The 14845-nt window shown below is 38.8% G+C and overlaps 1 protein-coding gene across 1 annotated transcript; it reads right to left on the bottom strand.

Annotated features, from left to right (window-relative positions):
- Positions 1-3220: 3220 nt before the first annotated feature.
- On the bottom strand, positions 3221-14199 carry LOC104458902 (amyloid beta A4 precursor protein-binding family A member 1). The gene is made up of 8 exons (XM_010082018.1): positions 14167-14199; positions 12979-13065; positions 12205-12390; positions 10442-10621; positions 9411-9623; positions 5449-5568; positions 4651-4791; positions 3221-3292 (listed from the first exon to the last, which is right to left on the bottom strand). The coding sequence occupies exons 1-8, from the start codon at positions 14197-14199 to the stop codon at positions 3221-3223; spliced, it is 1032 nt and encodes a 343-aa protein (XP_010080320.1).
- Positions 14200-14845: the final 646 nt, after the last annotated feature.

The following is a 14845-nucleotide window of genomic DNA, read 5'->3' as shown; positions in this document are numbered from 1 at the left end:
TATATATATTTATATTTATATATAGAGATCATTAAATGTTTACAAAGAACAATATTGTTACAAATACAATACTATACTTTTCCCAACGCTTTACAATAATTTCTATTCACCCTCTTTACAGAACAATAGTACAACTTCATAAGTCTAGGTACTGCGCTAAGTATGTACAAGAGATCTCAACCACATTGCTGTCTTCAGAAATACATTTCATTTAGAAAACAAGGAAAGCAAGCAAACCTGGAAATCCCCATTGAGTCTCAAATTCAAACAAAACAAATGTGTGAAACTTGCCAATAAAAAAAAAAATAAGGGATGTTTCATCCTTAATGTAAACACTTAAGAGTTAATTAGACTGTACGAAGAAGCAAGGATGAAAAATAATTCAGGTCTATCACTGAAGAAGGAATGTAAACTAGCAGTGTGTTCCTCTGAATCTGTTAAAAACTGACATGTGTAATCTAACAAACTGCTGCAACAGTCTAGTGAACTGCCAGCTTTCCCTTTTGAGCTCCTTTTTCTCGAAACTCCTTCCCGTTACAAAGTAAAATGGGATTGTTTACAAGACTGTTATCAGAAGTGTGCACACACTATGGACTTCCCAGTTTAGAAATCTTACACACACACTGTAATTGGAAAAACTGAGAATTTTTGCTAGACTCTGATACTGCAAGCATTCACTTGCTTACTGTTAAGCACCTTTTTACCAAGCACTCAGGTGCCAGTAACTTCACTGAATCTCGGCTGCAAGATTTTCAAAGAAACAGTTGTTTAGTTTCTAAATATATTTGCATGTTCAGGTCTTCATCATTGAAGTGAGTTAAAGACCCACCACATGAGCTGGAGAGAACCACAGAAACAAGTGAAGCTGAGGGTGGAATGGCAGGAACCAGCAGCATGACAACCGTGTCTTCAAGAGTTCACTGAGTTTCCTCAGGCAATTTACGGAAAGGCTGCACTGTATACAATCTTCTTAATTGTACATGGTTATATATTATATTTACATATATTACTATATATATGGAAAGTTCTGGAAAAAAGTTCAAATTATCATAAAACAGCTCTCTACAGTTAAACAATATACTCACAATTCATTCACTATCTATTTGCATCAGTCAGGTAGCAGAGGTAAGTACTAATCTGGAATACTAACACCGCTCTCTTGTGCAATCTGCTATTCTGGAGATTGGGATTAAACTATGTAACAACAAGAACTGCAGTAAAATCAAGTCATCATACATTAATCTCGACACTCAAACATATTTACTTACTACAATAGTTTATGCAGCACTTCATTACCTCCTGTAAATATTTACTGCCCACTGAAATACAAAGTTTATTCTCTACCTGTGATCAGCCCATGGATATCCATGACTTCTCAAAGCCAAAAATGGACCTCTGGCAAGAGCGTTCAACAGCACTCAGCAGTGTTCGCACCACGTGTGCGTATGCACGTACACACACACACATGCACTTTCATGGATCTCTGTAGTGATGTCTAGGTATCATTACTGGACTGCAAACACTTTCATTGCACAGTCCACCCCACAAAAGTTGAGAAAAAAGCAACTATGACCAACAGCACATCTGCAAAGCAGAAGCAATGTGTGGCTGTGTGCAGCCTGCTCTTGTTTTCACCTCACTGAGCCTTTCTATCACAGTAAAACATAGCACAAGCTGTTTCTTTAAAAGAAATCAACATATTAGTCTGGACTAAATGCATGGTTCAATTTCAGCATAAACAGCAGTACACATTCCTGGTAAAAAGTAACTACAGAGAATGGAGAATTTTCCCCTCACTAGGAAGACAAGCCACTGCTTCTTCACCCCCCTCCCTTAAAAAAAAACCCAACCCCTTTTTCCCCTTTTGTCTCTAGCATGCAAGTTAGAGGCCAATCAAATCCTAGATTTCATACATCCCTACAGTTTATCATCTTCATACAAGTGCATATAGTACACACATATCTCCTTTAAGTGCCATACATATGGAAAAAAAGTCACAAGTTAAATTATATAACAAAATAAACAAGTTTATTCCCACCTCATCCCTTCCACTGTTACCTATATCATAAACTAAAAGAGAAAGTCAATAAAACTAGACAGGTCTTTGGACAAAAGTATATGTTAAAACTGGCTCAGAGAACAAAATTACTTAGAATAGTCTGTAGATCTCTTATATTGAAACTTCATAAATAGCAAGCACATTTAAAAAATGTCTATATACACTGGCACACATGGCTGTGTACACCAAATTCAGAATTAAGAGCCTAGAAAAAGTGTAGCTATTCAGCAAATCCCCTTACTAATTCTCTGGTATGTATTTAAAGATTCTCCCCCAATCCTTTAACCTCTAAAATAGGCAAGGGACTATAAAAGACATGTTGCATTTAAAAACAAAGTAGAAGAAAATTAAGAGTTAGAAAACTGGGGACAGAAAGGGGGAGGCAGCTGTAAAAACGCCTCCCAAATTACTTAGTGTAAGTAATGTAAATGTAACATGTTTCAGCAACTCACAGAGTACCTTTTGGGGTCCTACTATGATAAAGAACTCATGACAGAGGGGAATTAAAAGGTGTGTATTTGGACAGCCTGTATTACAACAGCAGCATTGACTGAGTCTTCATAAACATGTAGTTCTTCCTGAGGGCAAAACTATCCTTTTGTTTTCCCTACAGACATAAACCTTTAATACTGATATCAGTGCCCATGGGAAAATAGGGCAAGAAAAACAAAGTGGAATGCAGGATATGCAAGAGAACACTTTGCACCCTAAGCTTTTATCTGTTCGGTAAAGACATCTTTCATTCAGCAACATTTAATTTACTCAGTTTGTCAAATTATAGCCACAAAAATAAAACCGATAATGTAGCATGAAGCAGAGTTAATCTTATTGGTGACTCTTGCTGCAAACAATGCTGCTGTTATTTTCCTGTTTTGCATGTGGAACTGCATTTTTACTACTTGGTAAAAAAATACAACAAAAATAGTCCCACATGTATATTTTGCCCCATCTCAAAATACAGGAAAGTGGTGGGAAGAAGAGGAAAAAGGAAGGGAGGAGAAAGACACAGTGTGTTTGTGTCTGTGAAGAAGAGAGAGAGAGAGAGAGAGAGAGAGAGAGAGAGAAAGAAATGTCTCTGCAGACATAGAAATGCAGCACAAGAGAGACAAGCACTAATGAGGAAAAATATCTTCCATGCACATTGTGACTGAGGTGTCGGCTTTAGATGTAAACTGGTTGCTCTTGCGCAGTCAACAGTCTGTACATGGCAGCTGGCATAGTCTTCATATGAATCTAGAGGAAATACGACAAGTTAATGTTCCTAACATGCATATGACAACAGAGCATTGGTGAAGGAACTAACTAAGGTCACACAGGACAGAAGGGAGAGGTAAAATCCGAGAGCTTTCATTCCCTTATTAAAGTATTGCAGGTGGTGATTTTTATGAAACAGTATATTTAGAATCAATGAAGCATCTAAACATTTTCAGGTTAGGGTTCTTCTAAAATACAGGGGAACTACAGGTAAATAGTAAAGGAAATGGTGTGCTGGGTTGCTCTCACTTCCATGTTTTAGATTTCAACAGCAAAATGCTAATAGAGTCACAGAATTACGGAACAGTCTGAGTTGGAAGGGACCTTTAAAGGTCACCTAGTCCAACTCCCCTGCCACAGGCAGGGACATCTTTCACCAGATCAGGTTGCTCAAAGCCCTGTCCAAACTGACCTTGAACATTTCCAGGGATGGAGCATCCACTTCTCTGACAACCTGTTCCAGTGTCTTATCACCCTTATAATAAAAAATTGCTTCCTTATGCCCAACCTAAATCTACCCTCTTTCAGTTTAAAACTATTGCCCCTTGTCCTGTCACTACAGACCCTGGTAAAAAGTCTTGCTCCATCTTTCTTGGAAGCATCCTTTAGATATTGAAAGGCTGCAGTGACGTGTCCCTGAAGCCTTCTCTTCTTTGGGCTGAACAACTCTGCCTCTCTTAGGCCTTCTTCACAGGAGAGGTGTTTCAGCCCTCTGTTTTGTGGCCCTTCTGTGGCACCTCCTCTGGACCCCCTCCAACAGGTCCATGTCTTTCCTGTGCTGAGGACTCCACAGCTGAACGCAGTGGTCCAGGTGGGGTCTCATGAGACAGAGTAGAGGGGCAGAAACACCTCCCTCGACCTGCTGGTCACGCCTCTTTTGATGCAGCCCAGGATATAGTTGGCTTTCTGGGCTGCGAGTGCATGTTACTGGGTCATTTCTAATTTTTCATCCACGAGTATCCCCAAGTCCTTCTCCACTGGGCTGCTCTCAATCCCTCCATCCCCAAGTCTGCACTGATGTTGGAGATTACCCAGACCCAGGTGCAAGACCTTGCACCTTGTTGAACCTCATGATGGTCACATGGGCCCTTGTTTCAAGCCTGTCAATGGCATCCCTTTCTTTGAGCTTATCAACTGCACCACTGAGCTTGGTGTCATCCATAAACCTGCTGAAGGTGCACTCAATCCCACTGTCTACATCATTGATGAAGATATTAAAAAGTATTGGTCCCAGTATGGTTCCTTGAGGAACACCACTTGTTACTGGTTTCCACTGATTGTTACCACCAACAGCAATGAACTATGTTATATTGCCCAGACACATTGCCTGCTCTTACCTCACCAACAGCATTTGAGAGTATGTGAACAATTTTCTCATGGGGTGTTGCTACTACACTCTGTCCATTGATCTCAATGATCCGATGGCCAACACGCACACCACCTCGTTCTGCTATGCCTCCTCTCATAAGACTACAGATCTGGAAGGGAAACGACAAATTCACCAGGGCCTGGATAACGAACAGAGGCTTTAGACTACTCGTTTTTGCCTGTAAACTGTAAATCAGCATTTAAACAGTCTTGCAATAAATTCTAAAAAGTAATTCATCACTGAATCAAAGTAAAATTTGTGAGTGACAAGTAACTACTGGATATTCTCTTCCAAGAGCAGAAGAAACTGTTAGAAAAGGCTACTTGTGTTGTATGTCACAAGTGCTGTGGTTTGGAAATTTAAGAGTGTATCAAGGACGAGAGTTTAATAATGTTCATGATGCAGATGCCTTACAACAAAAGAGGACCAAGGACAGCCCTTTTCTTTCGAGATCATGCAATGGCTTAGTTAGAGATGTGAACGATGCAGACTGAAAACAGCCTCTACTACCCATTTTTGCTTCTCAAACCTAAAACAGCTTTTCTGTTCTTTTGGTTGACTCTAAAGTCATGAAGTAAGTAGAATCAAAGAAAAAAAAACAACTATTAACTCAGATTTTATATCTTAGACTTAACACATTTTAAGTCCTGCTTGCTATAAGGGAAAAACTGTCAGCTTCCCTCCTCCCACACTGAAAGCTACCCATAAATGGATAAGAAGTTTCATGTATATCAAAGCTTAACCAGAGAGTGTAGAAGCTACTTACAATCCCATTCTGCACACTGAAGCCCAACTGATATCTGAGGTCCGGTCTCCTGATCAAGACTGTGGTTACCGGAGGACACCTAACTATGTTCAGTTTAACCCGGGCCTGGTTTTTCAAACCCTGTAAAAAAAAAAAAAAATCACCATGAAAAATGAAGGCAAAGACAGAGCAAAACATTTAACATAAGCACTGTAGGGGGGAAAAAAAGTGTTAAAATCTTGACATGGGAACAGCCCTGAATAAACAGCTCTTCATATGCATTGAACAGAATCTGATCACTGAATGCGACACACAGGTGTCACAATTTTCAATGAAATGAGTGATAAAATATTGATATTTTCTTGCCAAGAAGCTGCCAGAGATGTTTTAAGAAAACTATCTTCCTGTTGGCAAAATTTCTTCATTTGATAACACAAATCATGCATAAAAAGAATATTGAACAGGCCCATGCAGCTTGTTTCAGCTGAGACAGAGTTAACTTTCTATAGAGTAGCTAGTGTGAGGCTATGTTTTGGATTAAAAAAAAAGGTCAATGGCTGTGGATGGGAAATAAAATATTAAACAAGTAACTGAGATCATTATAAATAAGCGGCTTCCCTAACAGGATACATTCAATTCTGTCAAGAAAATGGCAGGTCCTGCTCATACCACGCTTGTATGAACAGTGCTCCTAATTTCCTTTCCTCCTTCCTTCTAAACAAGCTGAACCAGAACAAAATTGAAGGAGGAAAATTTGTTTTTACTGACATGGTGGTAAAACACTGGAACAGATTACACAGAGAGGTGGTAGAGCATCCAGCCTTGGAGTTATTTAAACTCCAGTAGGCTTGGCCCTAACCAGCCTGCTCCACTTTGAACCGCAGTGTTAGTTTAGACAAGCTTCAGCAGTGACTGCTAGTCTCAGAGACTCAGTGATTGTACGGCTCCATGAAAACTCAAATGTAAAAACGTAGATAACTGCAATCTGACCCCTTGTACACCTTCAGGTATTCAGAGCTCTTGGAGAGTGTTAAGATATTTTTCTGGAATACTTCATTTACACAAAGGATTAGACATAAATAAATACATAAATAAAATCCACATCAAGAAAGGCATGTTTATAAAAAATACAATTTCCACCTTACTTAATACAAGACATACCAACTCCAGCACCTACTTCTGAATTCCTTTTATACGTAAAATTGAAATCTGCAACTAACAGGTACCTGATACTGATTCCAAAAGGTTAATTCTGAAAAATAACTCTTACTACAGCTAAGGCAATACACTGAAGCCTCTACATCCAGTTTACTGCTGCTGATTCTGTTGAGCTAAACTCCAGATACAGCAGCGACTTGAATAACTAGACTAGCATCCTGCTAGGGTGAACTATCTTGGAGTCTATTTTCTTGTCAGTGCCTTAAACTGGATGCAATCATCACATCAGAACAGCTGCCCTCACTTCCACACAGTGCTGAGCTCAGCTTGGCTCATTATTGAAAGTGCCTCCAACAGAATGGGTGTGTGAACAGAAAATGACAAAGCACGTGGACGTGGGAACTGCCTCTACTCCACTTTCAGCAGAAAGGAAGTCCAAATGTAATTTCTTCCATGACTATGGACTCCTCCACTCTGATGAGGAGTTAGCAGCACACCAGACATGCTCTTCTACATACAGGTCTTTACAACAACACACACAGCAGAAGATGGGCTAATCAGCCTGTACTAAGCTGTGGGTAAAATGTTTACCCACAAAGTCTGAGGGGCTTCTGCCTCAGTCTTCTAAATCCAGAAGGGCAGGAGTCATGCAGGGAACTGGAGGTGCCCTATTCCTAATTCTATGAGGAATTCAGGTGTCTAACTTCAGCCCCCTGAGTACACTCAGGTTACGTGGCCTCAACAGAGTTGGTAATGTTGCACTCTTACTTCCCTGACAAATGTGCAAGTTATTTATATGTATTCTTTGAAAAAAAAAGTAATGTGGTCCCCAATAAATAATATTTGAATTTTACAGAAAGTGTATATATTTCAAAAGTGGCTAATTTCCAGTGTTAGGCAGATTGGTAACATGTGCTGATCAGAAACAAAACAATTGCATCATTTGATCAACTTATTTGCTTATCTAGTCCCTGAGTATGCTTCTGATAATAGCCACCACCAGATGCTTCTGAAAAAGACACAAGCAGCACAATACAATTAGGGAATGACCAGTACATATGGAAAGCTTCTTTTGAGCTGTCAGTTTGCAATTGGTTTATGGTCAGTTAGTAATAGAGATCACATCTACAATAGAGAAATTATCTTATTTGAAGTGCTTTCAAGATATTATTCTTATCTACATAATATTCTCATCTTCTCATAGGAGTCTTTACAGTATGCCAAAGAAATCTGAAATCCTGAGATATTTCTGCCACATTTAAATGTGTGATCAGATCATTCAGTGGTATACGTACTTGTTACCAGAAACGCTGTATGAACAACTCCCAGATGTATGGTTATGAAGACCTGCAAACATACAGACTATCTTCTCTTTAGAAAGACAAAAAAATGACTAGTAGTTCCTATGGCAACAGCAGTAGGTATCAGTGAGGAAGAGAAAGGTCTGCTGAAGCTGCAGGAGCAAAGCTGGTTGCTTCTGCTTTGAGAAAGTACAGATGAGGACAACAGAACTTCACCTGAAAGGCCCCTGAATCAGAGAAGTGTAACTCATCACAATTTTAGAAATAAAACTGAGGTGCAATAGGAAACAAGTATGGCTAACATAAAAAGCCAAAATTTGCAGCGAGTTTTGTTCCACTGAAGCTGGCACAAAGATACTTAATATGATTTTTTTTTTGTTCCTTCACAAATGTAAGACTGGTTTTGCCATGTTTTCATCATGCTACGCTTTCAGACTATCATTTCTACTCAATGACTCTACAATGGCTGGTTCAGTGACTTATGCATCTATTACTCATCAGTAATCACCACAAACATTTTGGAAACCAGAATGGGAAGCCTTTACAGCGAACATCTTAGTTCAAGTATTGAGAAACTAATCCCTGGACAAAAAAATAAAAATTTACTTTGTAAATTTACTTTGCAATTTGAAAAAGTACAAAATGCAAAACAATCTATTACATAATAAACTTGTTACCAGAAAGTTGCTTAAATATGTAAGTTTAACAGGCATATTCCTAGAAATCGGAGAAGGATTTCTGTATCCTACGCCACGAGAATTACATTACGGGTCTACATGTTATGATCTGCAAGAGCTCTGTGGGGCTATTTCAATAAATAACAAAGTCTATATAGGCTCATCTCAAATGTTCCCTAGTGATGCACCTTTCTGGCTCTTTAAACTCTGATGTTTAAATACCTATTCCCAATTATGCTACAGCTACCGAAGACATTGTTCAGTTCCAGTTGACCCACATGCTTTTTATAGTCACATACTTTTCTGACAACCAGAAGAAGGTTCTTCTAATTAAAATATCCCATTTAGCCAGGTGAAGAGAAGCACTGCACTTTCAAATAACACAGGCAAAGTTTCTACAAAGGATAAGCATGTCTTTAATTCAAAGTTTAAAAGTTGTAAAAATAGGTATAAACAAACAAAAAAAGCATCATCTCTATTTCAGACAGATACTAGGAGGTATTTTAACAGCTAATATGTCCTAGGACAATGTTAGGTACCTGTGCCTCCATTTGCCAAGTAAAATTTTAAGTGTCTTCAGATGTGTGTCCGGTAATATCTTCCTCCCGAACAAAATACTCTCTTGTGAAGTTCTGCACAGTCCTTGTCTATACAAGTAAATGGCATAGCTCACTTTCTGGGAGTCAGAAAATTGGTGTAGCATAATTCCCATTGCAGTTTTAAAGACTATGAAATGGAAAGTGCTATACAAACATTTGGTAAGAATTTCCTTAAGATTTCTATACTTTCTGCTCTCCTATTATGTAACCCTTTTAAAATGTGTAACTTCCAGAAACATTCTCTGTACCTTTATAATGCTCTGACATGTTGACAGTGGTAAACCAACCAAACTGGTCCCATTGATTGACATGATCTGGTCCCCTATGTTCAGCTTCCCAGACTTCTCTGCCGGTCCTCCATGCATCATGTTGGCTATGATAACTGTAGGCAAAATGGATCCCCAGCCAGACTCCACAATCACTACACCCAGGATTTCTCCTTTTTGCTTTTCAATGTAAACCTGAATCATAAGAAAAAGTGTTTAAAAAAAATATTTCTTTACACCTTATGGAACTGACTAACATCCCTCCTTCCAAACATTCATATAACCAATAAACACATACCCCTCATTATTTGCAACATGCATTTCTCATTCAAAGGCAAAACAAAACAAGGTACATATTTTACTACATTTCATTTATATTCAAATATGAAAAAATCAACACTACATGATATAGATTTTGCTTAGTGTGGAACACCCCTCACAACTTATTTCTGCATATGACCAGAGGAAACTTGAGTAGAAGAAGCCCTGGTGCCATGGGCTTCAGTCAATAAGGCTAAACAGGAAGAGATTGCAAGAATTTATGACTGCAGATTGGAAAACCACAACTTGTGTGTTGCAGTGGTGCACTGGTTCATCTTTATTAACCAAGCTGCAAATCCTTTCAGCAAATACAATCCTTTAAAATTTTGGAATGAACCACTTTAACAAACACTTGCACCTCTACAAATTTTGTATTGTTCACTGTAACCTCTTAAATTAACTCTGTTAATATTTTTAAAATTATTTTCATTAATATACAATGTCAAACTTGTTTGAAAATTGTTTGTTAAAAAGAACACAAACAGATGGTAAATTACTTCACTGTTGATAAGTTTTGGGTTAATCGTTTGCCTTTGAAACAGAATGATGACAGGTTGTCCTACTTGGGAGGATATTCTAGGCTCACTGAGGTCATCTATAGGAAGCATTAATGGTTTTCTCATTTCTGCCAGCATGGGCCTGCAGCTGGTATAGAGCAGCTTAATGCTGTTATGTAAAAAAATGAGACATACATCTTTGCAGTTTTCAGATTTGGAGAAGTGAATCAGGTCATCATTGTACATGTCCTGGGTATTGAGCAAGTCACTATATTCCTTCTGGCTAAGGTCTTCTGGGTTGATTCCGTTTGCCCTCAGAAATTCCTGGTAGGCCACACTAAATGCTTGACCTATGGACTGTGCAATCAGCTGTGCCTGTAGCAGTTTGCAGAGAAAAGAAAAAAGTGAAACATTCTGATGGTCTTGTCCATTGACATTTTCCATTACAATCACAGTGTAAAATGGATCATCAAGTAAAATTACTGCAATCCATTTTAAAAAATACTTGTGCCTTAAAAATTATTTTAAAAGACCCATAAAATGTCAATACATTAACCTGTGCCATGATTCCAGCTTGCTAAGCAATTCTTAATGAGCAATACAAATAAAGCCATCCTTTCACACATAAGAACTGCTAATATAAATGTAAAGGTATCCCCATTGCAGTGACTGCAGCTCGCACCTACAATTCTTCCCATGTGTGCAGCTCCCAGATGGCTCTCCCTTCTAACAGACGCAACAACAAGCCAGCAGTGAAAATGAAAATATCTACGAGAAAATACACAACTACATCTAAGAGGATATTTGCTCTTTTTCTTACCCTCCTTTAAAACTATCACGTCCATATTAGTTGCTCCTACCTCAGTCTCAGGTAAAACAGGAAAAAGGCAGCACCTAGTGACAAGATCCAGGCCTTGAAGCTACTGGAAATGGTCATACACGTCTTCTTCTCCATCATTCTGCCTCCTTCAGCCTCTCTCCCCTACCTTTCTTGTTTCCCTCCCTCCAGCTCCCATGAATCTGCCAGTTCCCTGCCCCTTTCCTTCGCAGCCTGTCCTTTGTGTGCACCCTCTTGCACCGGCAGCTTCCTGTAGCCTTGTCTACACCTAAAGCCACCTCCAGCCACAGGGCTGAAGCACCTTCCATATGAGGACAGGCTGAGAGAGTTGGGGTTGTTCAGCGTAGTGAAGAGAAGGATCTGGGGAGACCCTACTGCAGCCTTTCAGTACTTCAAGAGTGCCTACAGGAGAGATGGGGAGGGACTCTTCATCAGGGAGTGTAGCGAGAGGACAAGAGGTAATGGGTATAAGCTGAAAGAGGGTAGATTTAGATTAGATATTAGGAGGAAGTTTTTTACTGTGAGGGTTGTGAGGCACTGGAACAGGTTGCCCAGGGAAGCTGTGGATGCCTCATCCCTGGAGGTGTTCAAGGCCAGGCTGGATGAGGCTTTGAGCAACCTGGTCTAGTGGAGGGTGTCCTTGCCCATGATCTTTAAGGTCCTTTCCAACCCAAGCCATTCTATGATTCTACTTCCCAACACAAGGGTCCTCCTCAAAAAAAGAAAACAACCCAAAAAAACCACCTTTCTAGTATATATCAATGATTCTTGACGCAATAATTTGGATTAGAATTTCCCTAGGAAAATAAGAATCTGATAGACTTTCACTCCCACATGCAGAATCTGAGTTGGTATTTGTAAGCTGTGGCAACTGGACTCTCCTCTCATTGTTACTGTATGGCATTGAAGGAGCTTCAAAGGGAAGCATTTCTATAAACACCAATTTTGTGAGTAAAATGTCAGATCCAAACATGCAAACAGAAGGCAAGTTCCTCTGCTTAGATGAAATATTTGGTTGCAGTTAATGAACAGACAGGAACACTTGCAATGGACTTCAGGCCTACCCAAATGTGCTTACATTTCCACACCTAGAATATTACAAGACAGAGTAATTCCTTACATCCTCAGACTCAAAGACATGGCAAATCATTTTGTATTGCCTCTTTCCATCTTGGGAAGGGTGAGATGCTTCCACATTATCCTGGGAGTTAGACCGTGGCATTCGCCTGCGAGCCATCAAAACAACTATATTTCCTATATCTGCAATGTAAGAAATGGTCCGCAAGGGATGATCCATCATGGTTTCCTGGGGAATACAAAAACCAACATAAGCAGCTGTTTCAACAAAGTTTTTATTGCACACCTAGTATTACCAAAAGAAACAAATGTCAATGTAAGATGTTTCCTAAGTGAAGTCTGTAATACCTGTCATGCATGAAGGGAGATGCCAATAGAAAAGAAGAGCTTCACTTTCCAAAAGTAAAGCAAAGATCAAGCTTTACAAATTAAAATTGTGTTTTCTGTGGAAAAGCACATAAAGACCTCAGCATCAGAACATGACTATGTTGGGCATGTATGCGCAAAGGACTATGAACTTCAAATTATCACAGACAAACATTCTGGGCTACTCTGGGCACAATCAAAACTTGATGCATCATGCCTCATAAGACATGACCTGACTGCAATTAGCTTACCCACAAATTCTAATAATTTCTACAGTCGGACACACCAGAGTAATTGCATGTATGACACGGCTCCTGAGCGTGGACACTAGGAAATCCTAGTGGGAAATATAAGAGCCAGCACTTTTTGAAGGACAAATTTTGGCAGGTAAATTAAAGTCTATTTCAGTAGCTTACTACCACAATACTGACAAAGGCATCTTTGTCTATACCTGTGTGTCTGCATTCAGTACTTTTATTCTCTGTGTAGAAATGAAGAGGTCCACTTCAGTCATGGGTTGGGATTCACCTTCTGGAGCCTGCAAATAAATGTGTTAGAGTCAAACAAACAGATTAGGTAGCATACTTACTAATGATGTTAGCTCACAAACAGGGGTGCACTAAGACACAGTCACCAGAACAGCAACGCAAGATAGGGTATTAGATTGCAGAAGCTAAACACAAAGATATGGAAACTATATACATATTTGTGGAAGTGAATTGGATATTATTTGAAAAATTGGTAACCCCTTAAAAGCTTCCCTGACATTTTTCTTGATTCAGTAAAATCGTACCTGACTGCAACATGAACTATGTATAGATTTCATGAAAATCAAAATGATACACCTGTTTTCTCCACACTATGAATCCCCCTTTAAGTAAGGTTTTTTCAAACAAGCCATTGAAAGGCCTAACAGCATCTCTTGCCTGAGGAATTTCTATATGGGCTAACAGAGACTGCCAAGAACAATGGAAAGACCTTTACCACTGGTGGGTACAGTTTAAGCAATTCATAATGCAGTTCTAGTAAGAAGACCTTCGCAGTCAGACAACATGCTACTATTCAAGCACTAACCCCCTTCAGAAGTCATATTTTGTTAACAGAAAGCTAATGCTTGTAATTTTTAAAAAATTAGATTAGTTAAAAGATACTTTAAAAATCCATAAATGAAACTTATTACTAAGATGAGTCAACCTCAGCATATTATTGTGTGTATATACATAAACTCTTTTCTTTTTTGCATCCAGCAATTTGACACATCTGCAAATCAAACAAAGCACTCTTATAGGAAGATAAAGTTAAAAAAAAGACTTAATCTGTCATCTTACAGAGTTAAAACCTTTGCCACGTCAGTCCTGTTTCTTTAGTTTGCATTTTAGGTACTGTGTGTAACCATTTGATTAATCCAATCTTCATTCTATTTCTAACATGAAATGGCTAATGATAAAGCAAAAAAAAAAAAAAAAGCCAATCAGGCAACAGATTTCTGAAAAATGTCAACTTGCATGGTGTCTCAGAAATAAATCTTAAAAAAACCTTGCTGGATGCAGAAAATAAAAAACAAAATAAAAAGGCAAAAAACCTTCCCAGAAAACAAAAGAACAGGTATAACATCAAGCTGATGGAGTTTGTACTGCACCTTCTTCCTGCTTTTGGCTAATTTCTGGGCCATCTGCTTAGCATGGAACAAACAGAGACAGGAGAATAGTTAGATAAGAACTTACAGAGACTCCAAATCAAGCAGGAATCTGTATGCTAATGCCAGGGCTCACAGACTGTTAGCTGTTCTAAATTAGTCCCTGCTTAGATTAATTTCCTGCTTTTCTTTTTGGCTTTGATTAGCACAATTACTTTAAAAAGTGAAAAGAAACTGCACTAAAATAAAAACACAAAATAATTTTTTTCACTTAAAAAATTACTTGCAACAAACAAGGGGTGGGGGGCATGGGTTTTTTCTGTTTTGGTTTTTTTTTTTTTTTTTTTGGGGGGGGGGGGGGGGTTTAAGACAAAAACAGAGCTACCCCTCATTTACAGCAGTGCAAACCATGAGGTTACTTCTTTTGAAGCAACACCAGTGCAAAAGGTAAGAGAAGAATCTTATTCATCATTATTCCTGCTTTTTCAGATCTAAAGAATTTAGATTCAAGTTTTCTAGTGTTCTCAAACTTGAACAGTCCACAAAAAACAACCTCCTTAAAACTATGCTACTTTTTCCTGGAAAAACAAAATGACAGAAGGAACTTTCACCTCCATTTTCTCCTCCTTCTGTGCAAATATACACATACCAATGTTACAATTGCACATCCAGACAACACGTT

Source organism: Pterocles gutturalis, unplaced genomic scaffold (genome assembly GCF_000699245.1).
Source record: "Pterocles gutturalis isolate BGI_N339 unplaced genomic scaffold, ASM69924v1 scaffold24141, whole genome shotgun sequence".
Taxonomy (NCBI): Eukaryota; Metazoa; Chordata; class Aves; order Pterocliformes; family Pteroclidae; genus Pterocles; species Pterocles gutturalis.
This window is presented reverse-complemented; position numbering and strand designations above follow the sequence as displayed.